This window comes from Strix aluco, chromosome 30, assembly GCF_031877795.1.
Source record: "Strix aluco isolate bStrAlu1 chromosome 30, bStrAlu1.hap1, whole genome shotgun sequence".
NCBI lineage: Eukaryota > Metazoa > Chordata > Aves > Strigiformes > Strigidae > Strix > Strix aluco.
This window is the reverse complement of record NC_133960.1, coordinates 3,190,407-3,203,428: the sequence shown is the minus strand read 5'-3', so window position 1 is coordinate 3,203,428 and position 13,022 is coordinate 3,190,407. Positions and strand designations below refer to the sequence as shown.

At 43.6% G+C, this 13,022-nt stretch overlaps 1 protein-coding gene and 1 long non-coding RNA gene across 3 annotated transcripts; both read left to right on the top strand.

The window, feature by feature from the left end:
* The first annotated feature begins 132 nt into the window (after positions 1–132).
* On the top strand, positions 133–7,237 carry RIT1 (Ras like without CAAX 1). Its single transcript, XM_074809689.1, has 6 exons — positions 133–237; positions 316–437; positions 946–1,002; positions 1,958–2,031; positions 3,251–3,442; positions 4,490–7,237. Exons 2-6 carry the CDS (start codon positions 341–343, stop codon positions 4,718–4,720), a joined length of 651 nt encoding a protein of 216 aa, XP_074665790.1. The 5' UTR covers positions 133–237; positions 316–340; the 3' UTR covers positions 4,721–7,237.
* A 1,052-nt stretch (positions 7,238–8,289) lies between these two features.
* On the top strand, positions 8,290–12,985 carry LOC141916850 (uncharacterized). 2 transcript variants are annotated; one of them, XR_012621203.1, is made up of 5 exons: positions 8,290–9,633; positions 10,409–10,498; positions 10,609–10,701; positions 11,340–11,493; positions 11,709–12,985. It is a non-coding gene; the product is annotated as an uncharacterized LOC141916850 (long non-coding RNA). The 2 variants fall into 2 exon arrangements; XR_012621202.1 differs by lacking the exon at positions 8,290–9,633 and having other exon boundaries at positions 9,647–10,498.
* The last annotated feature ends 37 nt before the right edge of the window (positions 12,986–13,022 follow it).

The window sequence follows — 13,022 nt, the reverse complement described above, 5'->3', positions numbered from 1 at the left end:
GTTGGCGTCCGGGGGGATCGAACCCGGGACCCCTCGGAGGGGCGCGGTGGGCGGGGCCGGTTCCGCGCCTGCGCTGGCCCCGCCGGGCCGCCGTCCGACCACCACCCCCCCACCCCCCCCCCCCCGGCGGCGCGGGCCGGGCGCTCGCTGGCGCCGGAGGAGGCGTCGCCGCCATTTTGGTGTCGCTGTCTGGGCTCGGCGCGGGGCCGGTCGGATGCGGCGCGGAGGAGCCTGACGGTGAGGAGGAGCGGGAGCGGCGGCGGGGCCGGGCCGGGTGAGGGGCTGCCGGGGCTCACGCTCTGTTCTCCTCTTCAGCGGCGGCTTCTTCGGCGCGGAGGAGATGGATTGCGGAGCCCGGCCGGGCGGCGGCGGCGCGGCGGGGCAGTCCCGCGAGTACAAGCTGGTGATGCTGGGCGCCGGCGGCGTCGGCAAGAGCGGTGCGTACGGCTCCGCCGCCGGAGGGGGAACGGCGGGGGGCGGCCGGGGCGGGGCGGCCCTGAAGACCCTCTGCTGCCGCGGGCGGGGCCGCCGCTTTCCCCTCAGCGGCGCGGGGCGGCGCGGGGGGCTCCGCAGGCAGCGCCGGTGGCGGGAGCGCCGGGGGGTTCGGCGGCTGCTGGCACGTCTCTGGCCCGAAGCAGCCCGGTTCTGGGCGCTCTCCCGGCCCCCCCGCCCCGGGATGTCTCGGGAGCGCCGTGTGTCATCGTCTTCCGCGTTTTGGCTGCGTCCAGCTTTGTTTCTGAAACTCGGGAGTGCTTTGTTGAGGACGAGGGTGTCGTTTCCGAGTTATTTCAGCTATTTCTTCTACCATGTTTCTTTCAAGTCTTGCACCGGGTATGGTTTTATGTTTTGCTGTTAGTGAAACAATATGCTCAAGCCTGTTGTGAACCGAACGCTGAAGTGGCAGATGTTTACTTGTGCAATTGTGTCTCTGTTTTTTGTTTCCAGCCATGACCATGCAGTTCATCAGTCACCGGTTTCCAGAGGATCATGATCCCACAATTGGTAAGAAAAATAATTTCTTTTCTCTTTGCTGTTCTTAGCAGGTTAAGCTGTTGTGGAAGCCACTGCTTTGAAGTACTCAATTTTAAAAAAGCTATAAATGTGGCTGTAACTTGATTTATTTATTCAGAGGTATAATAATAATTATAAAATTATTTATTCAGAGGTACTAAGAGTTCTGAGATTGCAGTGAGGGCTGCGATGTGTATCCTGCGTTTTAGATCTTTGATGATTTTCCTAGCATGTACATTCAACCCATGCACTATCTATATTTGTTTGTATGTTGGCAGACAAGGATGAAGAACTGCTGATAAGTAATTATTAGTTGTCTATTCAAAAAATCTACTCTCCATGCTTCAGCTCAGCTCTCTGCTATTGACTTGTCAGGCTAAATTGCGCTCTGTGTTTTAGAAATTGGGAGGGATGAAAGTGCCTAATGACTTGCTGCCTGTTTTTTGCAGCATCTCTAAGAGAAACCTTAACCAACAGTTACACCGTCAGTGGAAAAGTGGGAAAAACAGCTTCTTGTTGAAAGTGGACTGCTGTAGGTGGGAGTGGTGATTTAGGGGCAGAATATTTATTGTCTTTCTGTTAAGACAATGGCAGTTGGGAGTGGCCAATTCTTCTCTTGAATCATGAGTATTTTCAGGCTTTGAGAAAAATGTAATGCTCTTACTCTGTGCTTTCCACCAAGGTGTCCAAAATGAACTTCTAGGATGTGGCCACGTGTCTGTCAGGAATAGCCCTGTACAACAGCCTGATTTTAGCAAACAGTTGGGAGGATACTAAATCACACCAGAACAATTAAAAACTTAATTTGTTGTTAAATGAAGATTAGTCTAATGTAGTCTACCAGATTAGGTTCTCCTAGTGTAACATTCTCTTTGTGAATTGATGACTAATGAGTATTGCAATTGTATTCCAATTTTGTCCTTTCCAATGCGCCATGAATTCGCAGAGGATGCTTATAAAATACGAATACGCATTGATGACGAACCTGCCAATCTGGATATCTTGGACACAGCAGGACAGGTATGGGGGTAATAACACGTGAATTGGGAGGATCTTAAGAGGTCTCTAATGGTCAGGTGTAGAGGCAGAAATTCTCTAAAACGGGGGTTCTCAACCTTTCCTTTGCCATGGACCCCCTTTAAATACCTTTTGTGGCCATGGACCACCAACATTTAATTCAAGATTTGAAGCACTAGACTGCATCAAATATTTATTTCGATTTTCTCATGAAGGGTCTTCAAATTTGGGGAGAAGGGGAAATAAGTTGATCTGTTAATGCACTAACTCCTGTTATGGTATCTTTATTGCAATGATTCCATATGAATTTAAAATGGCATCAACACTCTTCTTGCTCAGATGGCCCATTTTATGGTATTTTAATGTGCCAATTCTGAATTTGATGCCAATTTTTGCCTTAAAATTTAATGAAAAATTTTTACAATTCTTCTCACCCCCCCCCTTTGTTTGTCTGTGTTCAGTCACCATGTGTTTTTGTTTATGGGTTCAGAGCCACCACTTGGAGGAACAGACTTCAGCCCCGGTGTGGCCCTAAAGAGGGCCATTGGGTTAAGAAAATGTCTTTAAGAGAAAAACCGCCTAGTTAAAGTGGGTCCCACCAACCAAACTAGCACCGAATATTCTAGCGCATCAGGGCAAGCGTGGGGGGGGAGTTTGAGAGGAGCACTGAGGGGAGGGGGCTGTGGGGAAATGAGGCGCAGTGCTTGCCGCGGGCCAGGCCAAATGTTTCCAGGCTGGACGTTCCCCAGCCCTGCTTTAAGCCTTCACGGACCCCTGTGACGACATTGCAGCCCCCCAGGGGTCCGCAGAGCACAGGTTGAGGATCATGGCTCTAAAAGTATGGCTGTCTTTTCCTCCAAGTTGTTTTTTGATCTCTTGTACTTACAAGCTTACAGCATCTGTACCATACTATCTATGTTTAAGCAGCCTCAGACTGTACTCGAGCTTCGTGCGCCGCTTCCTCTGTTGCACCTTGCTGTTTGTGATCAACAAGCAATATGTACTGTCTGATAAATGACATGTTGGTATGACTTCTATAGCGAGGGAAACTTGGGGTTAATCCTAAACATATGTACTATCTTGTCCTGTATGTAACAGGACGAGAAATAGTTGGCCAGCTTGTTTACAGAGTTCCTATGGAGCTGATATTGTGTTTCCCATTCGGAACAAACTAGAAAGTCATTGTATTTGTGCAATTGAAATGTAATTGTCTTGTTTCTAGGCAGAGTTTACAGCCATGAGAGACCAGTACATGAGGGCTGGCGAGGGATTTATCATCTGTTATTCAATCACAGACCGGCGCAGTTTCCATGAAGTACGTGAGTTCAAACAGCTCATCTATCGTGTTCGACGCACTGACGACACTCCTGTGGTCCTGGTGGGAAATAAATCTGATCTGACACAACTACGGCAGGTAAATGGCACAGAAGAGGCCCGCAATTACAAGCTATTTCTGTTGTAAAATGCAGTAATACAAGAGGTTATACTCCCTTTCTTAATTTTTTTTGCATGTGTACTATATATAGTAAGTTGAACAGTAGAGAAGCACTTGTTTAATCAGGAATGTGTTGGATAACTAAATGCATATAGCAAGCAGAAAAGTAAAGTCTTCAGGCTGATGCTTTGGGTGTCAGCTGCTCTTGGGCTTCTCTTTTTTTTTAATTCCTGAAAGGAGATACTGTCAATAGTTATTTAGCATTCTGTAAAACACTTGCAGATGGAAGTGTGCTAAGAATGGACAGGTAATAATGGAGAACTTGGATAAAAGTGGGGGAAAAGGGAAAATTACTTTCAACTTAAGAAAACAGTAACTAACATCTGGGAAAAGAGTTTGAAGCTGAGCTTCATTTGAAGGAGATGTACTTTGGAAAACAAGTTCCAGAGGTGCTGTTTGTATACCTGGAATTAAATGAATTTTTAGAGTGTTGTAGCAGGAAAATTGTGGTAGCTCTGGTAAAACACCCATGCTAAGAGATGTATAGGATGAAGAGTGGGTGTTGCGTTTCTATGGCCTCAGCAATAAAACCTTTTTGGTTGGGTACTTTGTTTGGAAAGGTTTTGCTTGGTTCTGGGAAATAGTGTGACAAACATCATAGATTTTGACCAGGAGAAGGAGATACCTTTAGCTTACAAACTGACAAGTGCTTGTGTTGGGGCTGCCGGCTGCTCATGATAAGCAACTTCTAGATTAAGCTCCAAGAAAAGAATATTCTTTCAGAGGACTTTGTTGTTCCATGAATGTCCAGAGAGTCTCTTGCAGATGATTGCGTTGCTGGAGAAAAGTGGTATGTGAAAGAGAAAGAAAAAAAGGTTTGTGGTGAAAGATTTAGAGGTCAGTGGAAATGAGCTGTTCTGGAAGTGAGAGGGTGCTTGCACAGTTACAGAGCAGAACAAGAAATGGTAAATAAATACACTTACTGATGGGCTTTCTTGACAAGTGTGAACTTTATTTTTTTCCCAGGTCTCCAAAGAAGAAGGCTCTGCTTTAGCACGAGAATTCAACTGCCCTTTTTTTGAAACTTCAGCTGCATACCGTTATTATATTGACGATGTGTTTCATGCTCTTGTGCGAGAAATCCGCAGGAAAGAAAAAGAAGCAGTAATGGCAATGGAAAAAAAATCAAAACCGAAAAACAGCGTGTGGAAAAGACTGAAGTCACCGTTTAGAAGGAAGAAGGATTCAGTCACTTGAACAGAGAGAATTCCTCTGCAAAATAAAATAAAACCTGTGAACAGCCATTTGTAACCAAAGCAGTTTAGTGACAACATTTTGACAGCATGTTTTAAACCTGGTGGGACTTCATGAGGGAATGCATAACTTTTAGCAGTTGTTTTTGTTTAGAATGATATTCCCTTAATTTTGGATATTTAACTTAAGACACAGTAACAGTTGTACTTTTGTTTGTTGTCATTTTTTTACTGGATCCAGCAAATGTTGCTTGTGTGTCATTGGTTACAAATGCTGATAGGTTTATGTCCCTGCACTTTTGAATGTTTGTCTTCAGTCACTGTGTACTGGAAGCTGAATTGTGTAAAATATTGCTGAAGTTCTACCCAACCTAACTTAATTAATTTTTTTCCTAGTTGTTTGCACAAGAAAATTTTGCTGCTCTCTGGAGCAGTGACCCACATCACGAGAGGCAGCTTGTTGAGGTCGTGCTGAAGAGGCGTTTACAGAGTGTGTGTCCTGACTCGCAGCCATGGCTGCGTGTAGATGTCATCGAACAGAGCTCTGCTAGAGCTCTTGGGTTCTCATTGAATAGATTTTTTTCCAGCAGAAGTAGTGTGGAATACTTGTACAAGTTTTTCTAAATTACCAGTTAATCAGCAGTGTTGTAGGTGGGATTCAAAACAAGTCAGAAAAAGCAAATTATGGTTCCTATGGCAGCTGTAACTTGGCAACGGTGCATGAATATGTAGCATTTTCCTACTGTATATAGCATTTACTGTGTTGCCATAGCGTGTGTAATGTAATGATACTGTAGGTGCTGTAGAAACCACAGCTTTGAATCTTCTGACTTGTTAAAAATCACAGCTGTAATGGTGCGCTGGCTTATTTATTTACATTCAGTTTTATGTTCTTGCCTTAAAGGAGCCAGTATCTTTGTTAAGTAGAAGTCTCTAACATGGTCATTTCAAATTATTCTATGAGAAGTATTTTGTAAAGAAAATGACTGATACTGAGGTATCTGGGCCCAGAATTTATCTCCCTAATACTGGTCAGATTCTTCCAATGCAGTCTTAAAAAGTAGGATTGTGGTGCCGTGGAAGGAAGCAGTTAGCTGGGCACAGTGACATTGTGACAGGTCCTGTCCCTGACCTAACCTGTGCAGGCGGCCCAGGCAGCGCGGGTGCAGGTTTTATGCTCAGTAAAGAGTGATTTGGGTGAGAAAGTGCTCCATACATAGAGATATTCTCTGCTTTCAAGCTGATTTACATATATGTTGGTTGTAGAATTTAAATCCATCAGAGACACAGATGTCTGGTGTTCCTCTTGATTTTGTTTAATAATAGAACAAATCATAGGTAACTCAGACATGATCAAAACAAGTTTCTCAGAGAACTAAGTGCCTAGAATCTTTCAGTTTAAGAATGAAAAAGCTTAGTAGACGAAGTGTAGTATAGCTTCTAATATTTTTCAGTTGTGTCAGTAACTATGTTAATCTTACTGATCAAAAATCAGATTTGTAATGTCAGTCTTAGTGTGCTGCATGTGATGGTGCAGTCAGTAGTGCAGTCAAACCTGAAAATTCATGTGTAAAAGGGTTAGTACAAGAAGTGAGGGTAGCAAATATATAAACTTAAGCTTTTTTTCTTGCTAAACTCCTTATTGCTTAAGATACGACTGGAAATTCTGTGCCTGTTGGTTTTAAGAGTATTTTCTTTGTGTAAGATTTAAAAAAACTTCTAAGGAGAAATTTGGAGAGGGTTACATCTTTTTATTTTGTGGCTAAGCTAAACATTTAAATTGGTTTCTGTTTCTCACTTCCTTCCAGTGCTCCAGTGTTACTCAACACTGGTAATAATCACACGTATGTTGTTTGACAAAGGCTGAGAATAATGCAGATTGTTTAGAATTTAAGACCTCTTTTATGTTAACTTTGTGAGCAGTTGTGTGCATCTTTTCAGTAGTTACTGGTTTAGGACTGGAAGCCCTCCTAATCAGTCGTTGTTGGGTTAAATACTGTCTGTAACTTGGATAAAAATCCTAGGAAAGCCATCTAGCAGAAAATGTGAGGGGAAGGAGGGGGCAGCAGCTGAGAAGTTGCTCTAAAAGCAGTCGCTGATTCTGTCATCGTAAAAATTATTTCAGACCAGTCTTCTGGAAATGCTGAACAGGGGCCTGATGGTGGTTACAAGTTTTCCCTGTGCTTTTCCTTGATACAGTAAGTTAACATAAAATATTAGTCAACTTCCTACAGTCAAAGTTTTCAGATAATACGTAAAGGTAACCTGTCAGCAGCACTGAAAGCTGTCTGGGACTATTTTCACCTTTAAATAACTGATGTCTGTGCCTTATGTGATTCCTTCAATGCAATTTAAGTGTTTACTAATGCCTTTTGTGAGCCTGTTGCTTATAGAATGACATCAGAACAGCAGCAAGCACTTTTTTTACACAGTGTTATTCAAAGAGTTTTATTTTTGTCATGTATAAATTTGTACACAGAATTATTGTTTTATTTGACACAATATATAATTTTTAATACAAGCACTTGGCAGTTGATGTTTTGATCTGTGGTGTCTAGCATGATGGGCAGAAGGCCGTTCAGCCCGAGAGTGCTCATGGTGTGTTTGTAAATTAGTTTGGAAAATGCTTATCTTGCTCAAAAAAAAAAAAAAAAAAAGGAGTTGGTAGGTTACATTTAAGTGGTGCAAAGCCTAAAACAAATGTGTAATGGCAGTCAGGTGCTGACTCTTGACGTGTGTTCCCTTAGGGCTTCCCAGTGACCTGTCTGCTGTCAACAGTGTCGCCTTGCTCGTGCTCCTTTTGGTTTTTATCCTTTTTCGGAGTTGATGACATTCCTTCCTGTTCCAGGACAGCTCTGCTGAGGAGTCACAGGTGAGATACAAAATACCCAAATACAGTTCACCAGCTGTTTCACCCCTATCTACTTAATCCTTTGACACACACAGAGCAAAGGTCTGGAACCCAACTACCTTTTTCTAATGCTGTGCTGTCACTGATGGTGCTGTTGCTCCTGTTACTGTGGGTTGGGCCGGTTTATCCAAAGTCAGTGTGTTAAAGTGTATCAGTGACAGGTAGCAGTTCTTCAGTAATTTTGCTACGTCTCTGTTGTGTTCTCCATAAATACAGGAAGCATGATTTAGACCAAAAGAAAAGGTTATTCTTGCATCTTTTTTGGCTACATGGCTTTTAAATGTAGACCGAAACAAATTAACTTTGCAGACGTTCATACTAAAAATTCATACTTGTGTAGGTGCTGTTGTAAGATCCAGAGATGCCTTAGGGGAAAACCTCTAATGACCTTGCTAGAAGCAGGTGACTAAGAGCTTAGTTTTTAGGCTTCTCCCTAGAAATTTAGAAGCTGTTTCAGTGGTGACCCCTTTCTTAAGGGGCATGAACAAATCTGTGGAATGAAAAAATTCCTACCACTGCATTCTTCCAATTCTTTCTCCAGCGTGATTAAGTGCCATTTATCCGTCATCTAAATAGTTAACAGGAGTGGGTTTTTTATATAAAAGCTCACCGTAATGGAGGCTGTGTAAAAACTACCTTATGGGTCAGAGAAGTGGGTACCACTGCGTACTGGTTGTCTGGGTCTCTGAGAGATCACACAGGTGTGAAATGTGTGGGAAAAGAGCTTTTCAGTATTTCATCTCCCCAAGGCCAGGCTCAAAGGCATTTAGGGTTGTAATTACCAAGATCTGCCCACAAACAGCATGTGCATCGCCAGGAATGAAGAAACCTCAGCTAAGAAGGGTCTAACACTGTCATAGTCAGCGTGTCTGTGTAGTTGAGCAAGCTTTGCTGTTTACTGTCTGCATTGAGTGTACTAAGAAAACATTTCATATATTCTGTGGTGCTGGTGCAGGTTTACTTTGCGTGATTTTATTACAGGAATGCAGAGCTGCAATGCCTCCTTGCTGTTAAGAAAGGTCAGTCTTTTGCTGAGATAAGTTGTTTACAAAAGTGGTAAAATTTAAGATATGTGGAGGTTAATTACATGTAACTGAGAACAGGGGGAAAAAAAAAAAACAACCCACAACCCTGCCAAAATTCCTGCTGAATTAAAGCAGCAACACTTGTGTCAGAAGAGTGGAGGAGTGAAACAAAATACTGCATAGAAACCAGATCGTTAAGATCTGGGTTATGGACAGCTTGCTGAGGTGCTGTCTATTTTACACTTTTTTACAAATTTTTTTTACGCTGTTTTACAATTTTTTTTATAAATCTGCTTGCAAGTAAACTTAAAAGACTTCAGATGAATGCTTCTGAGCTGTCCTTTGTTCTCCAGGGCAAGCAGCTATCTTCTAGTTTGCGCTTTGCCACAGCAGATGAGCAAAGCTGGAACGTTTCACTTGGTGTGGGCTGAGGTCATTTCTTCCAGTGAGTCTGTGCGTTACATTGACAGAAGATGCACAAAAAGCTTCTGACGTGAATTCACGCTCTAAGGGCCAAGCCACTAGATGGCTGCAGTGGAGGAGCTGGTTACCACTGGCTGGCAGGGAGAGGTTCATTCTGACAAACGCTTTCTTTACTAAAAATCAGCTTTAAATCCTCTGTGTGGTTTGAATGTTCAGTGAAGAAATAAACCTTAGAAATACAGAAAAAACTCCTCTGAAAACTACCAAAACTCAGTATTGAGAAACATTCCCTTAGGATGACTAAGAAAGGATGAAAAGGAAAAAAATAAAGCTTATTACGTGGCCTAAAGATAAGTGTATGCATAAACATGGTCTCGTTAATATGCATGAACCAGTAAAACCAGTATTGCCGTGAGATCTCAAAGAACACTTGGATGAATTTGCTTTAATCTTTTTTTATCTTGTTTGCATTTTTTTTTTCTTTTTGTTTGCTGTACTACAAATAATACAGTGCAGCACTTTGAAGAAGAGGTGGACCAGTTCTCCTCTAGAGTCATGGTAGTAATTTGGAAATGCAGATGTTCTCTGCAGAGAATGTTGGTAATAGCAATTTTTTAAAAAAATTCTATAGATTAGTGATGGCCAAGACACTGATTCAGTCTGACAGTATCCAATATGATTAGATGATACTCTGTACAGGACTACTGTTGGATTTTTCTGTCTGGGCTGTGCAGGGGCATCTTTCCTGTTCAATCCTTTTACACCTTTTTCCCCACCATTCCCAAACTTCATTTTTTTTCACCAGGCCTGTTACTGCTATATTACTGTAAGAAAAAAATTGACTTGAGAGCATCAGCTCAGGCTTTGAGCTGTAGTGTGTGGTAACATGTTGATTTTTCTCCTGTCTACACTCGTGGGGTTCCTTTCAGAGACATAAACTTATATCCTAAGGTATGACAGACATATTTCTTTTAATTATAAGAATATTTTAGTACATAAATCTCAGTGTTGTAATTCATTCTTTTAACAGTGTAATGCTGTGAGACACTTGGTATTTGCTAGATTTTTCTTTGCTGAGCTCCTGTTCGTCTTGTTACGTTCGTTAGCAGGAAGGAGTCAGACAAGCTTCTACATTTTGGCTTCCTGGCTGTAACCTGAAGTTTGAATTTTTATGTCTGTATATTAACGTTCTGTTCAGAAGCAAAACTCAAGGTGGTGAGTTGCCTGTGATAAGTTGCATTTCTTACTTAAATTTTTTAAAAGTCAAGATTATGTAAACTTGAATGTTCCCCAAATAATTTTGCCTGTGTTTTTTGTTATTTTCTGGGTGCAGATGGGTCCAGCCCTTCCCCTTCCCAGCTGAAATTAATGTGTCCTGAGTATGTTGTGACTGAGAACACACCTCACCCTTCTCAGACCAAAGGTGCTCAGCATTCCTGTGCCTCCCTACAGCTGCCCCTCGGGAGCCTGCTCCCCGTGCCCTCATTTACTTTGGGTACACTGCTAATACTTTTTTTTTTTTTCCCCCAACAGCTGCTTTTCTTCAGTGGTAGTGGGATGTCCCTAAGTGGCTATTGAGTCCTTTGAGATGACTAATTCCAGGACCAGATTAATTAATATATTGATGTATGTGATACAACTGGTTTGGCGTTGATGTAGCATCTAGAAATTGTTTGTATGGGCCCTTCTGTGTTGGGAGGAAGGGTAGAACTGTTGTGCAGTGTAGTGGAGGTAAAGGGGAGGGTTGTTTGGGGTTGGTTTGGGGTTTTTGGTGGTTTTGTTTTTTTCTTAGCATCGCCTTTTCTGCCACTTCCTTCTGTTTTACTGATTTCTTGGTGTGTTTTTCCTTTCCTGTCCCGTTTTCTGTTTGGCCCGACAGAGAGAGTATCTCCCCAACAATTCTGTACTTTCTATTCTATTTCTATTCTATCTCCCCAACAATTCTGTACTTTCTGTGGCACAGAAGTGACACCGGGAGTTCGGACACTGCGTTGCAGACGTGCGGGCAGGTGCTGTGTCACAGGCCCGGGCTGTGCCGGTGCCATGGGCTCCGCGAGGGTCTGCCTTGGCTTTAGACAGCAGAGATGACTTCTGAAGTTTCGACGAGACCGGCGTTGAGGCTGGGGGCCCGGTGGTCTGTCTGATGTGTGGGAATGGCTGGTTGAATGCTGGAGATCCAGTTCTTGCATGTTAATGAGGGTGAAATAAGGGTGCTCCGAAGCCCCTCAGAGGGACCCGTCTGACAGCAGCTTCTTCCCTCTTAGCACAATCCCCCGCGCTCGAGGCACAGAAAGGAGCTGGAGCTATTCCTGACCCGGCCTGCTCAAAGGAAATACCGAAAGAGCGTTGACCCAGCGTCTGCCATCAAAAGTGACTCTCATTGCCGTGGCAACACGACTCGCTTCTACCGGGAATTAGGTGAGGCAGAAGCTGTCAGAGGAGGAGAGACCCGATTGTGCTGAAAGCAGCGCAAAATCCTGCTGGTTTAAATGGCACCAGCACCCAAGGAAGGTGGGAAGAGAGTCAGAGCTGAGCTTCCATGCTCTCCACAAAACCATTTCTTTTTTCATGGTTTGTCAAACCCATTCTGTTTTCTTTTTTTTCTTATGCAAATTCTTTTGTTTCTGTTTCAGCTGAATGGTGTAAGAACCTGAAACGGCATGTTTGTTAAAGGCATGCAGTAGTAGATGCAGAAGCCAAGCAGAGAAGGATGAAGGGAGATTTTCTTTCACATCTTGCACAATAAGTAGAAAATAATCAGCAACTGTGCGCTGTGGCTGAGCAGTTTTAGCCAAGTGCTCTAGTAACCGCGGTGGTTACCATGATAAATAACCGAGTGGTTAAACGCTGTGATCAGTCACAGTGCAGAGAACAGCGTGATTAACGGCGAGCACCGGCGTGAAATAAACTGCCACGTCTTGAGTCGCTGGGCGTTGAGCAGGGGGGTGTGCACAGGTCCTGGGGGTCGCTGCCTGCGTAACCGCAGCGGCTTCTGGTGGCTCGGTGTGTTCGGCACCTTGTCTGACTGGAATTGAAGCACCAGAGCAGGAGTCGGGTCAAGCTAATTGCAAATTTCATCTTTATCCTGGAGTAAAGTTGGAGAGAGTTGGGTTTTAGTGTCAGCTGTGGGGTATTTGTGTTGGAGAAGGCGTGCGAGGCGCTCCAGAGTGTGCTTCGCTCAGAGTGTGACACCCTCGCCTCTGGTGTAGAACTGTGTGAAGAGCTGCAGCACTGGCCACGTTCCTTTCTCTGGGGCATTACATGATCTTTTTGTAAAGCTTGGGCTGAAACTGCTTCCTTGAAGACGAGCCCTGCAGCTCATTTTAAGGACTGAGACACCTAAAACGCCTCCGGAGGTTGGTCCTTTGCTACGTGGGAAGCTCTCAAAAGGAGCGAAGTACGGCATTGAAGTGCTGGCTGTGGTCTGTGTTGCTGGGGAAACACAGCTCCTGCTCGGTACGATTTGGCATTTTCTAAAGACGTGGCTTTGTGCCTGGCAATGTTGTCTGTGTGGTGCTGACGGGAGCTGCAGAAAAACAAGTCAGAGAAGGCAGATCACTGTCCTTCAGCAGAGGCTGTTGCATCTCACAGAGCGAGAGGACAGAAGTGCTCCTGGGGAGCTCAGTTTTGACTAGGAACCCAGGAATGCTTTTAAATTACAAATATTAGAGTCAAATTGCTTCTTTTTCTGCCCATCTAATGTCTTGTTTTTTCACCTAGATTAAATTTAACTAATGAATATCCACTTACGCCAAATTATAATGCTGTGTAGATAACTGAGAGTTTTTGTGTGCGCTAACGCTTAAGTACTAGTGTTACACTGCACCCTGTTACTTTTTCTTTGAGGTTTGTTTTGTGTATGCTTTTCCTGTGAATTGTCATGGCAGAAATGCATGTTTTTAGAAACAAATTCCTGAAGTATTTTGTATAGTCCTGTATGTGTGGCC

Bases quoted from the DNA above. Each gene is read 5' to 3' on its own strand.
- RIT1 (XM_074809689.1), top strand. From the start codon at position 341: ATGGATTGCGGAGCCCGGCCGGGCGGCGGCGGCGCGGCGGGGCAGTCC. The intron at 438-945 runs GTGCGTACGGCT...TTTTGTTTCCAG, and splicing joins CGGCGGCGTCGGCAAGAGCG to CCATGACCATGCAGTTCATC. The intron at 1,003-1,957 runs GTAAGAAAAATA...ATGAATTCGCAG, and splicing joins GGATCATGATCCCACAATTG to AGGATGCTTATAAAATACGA.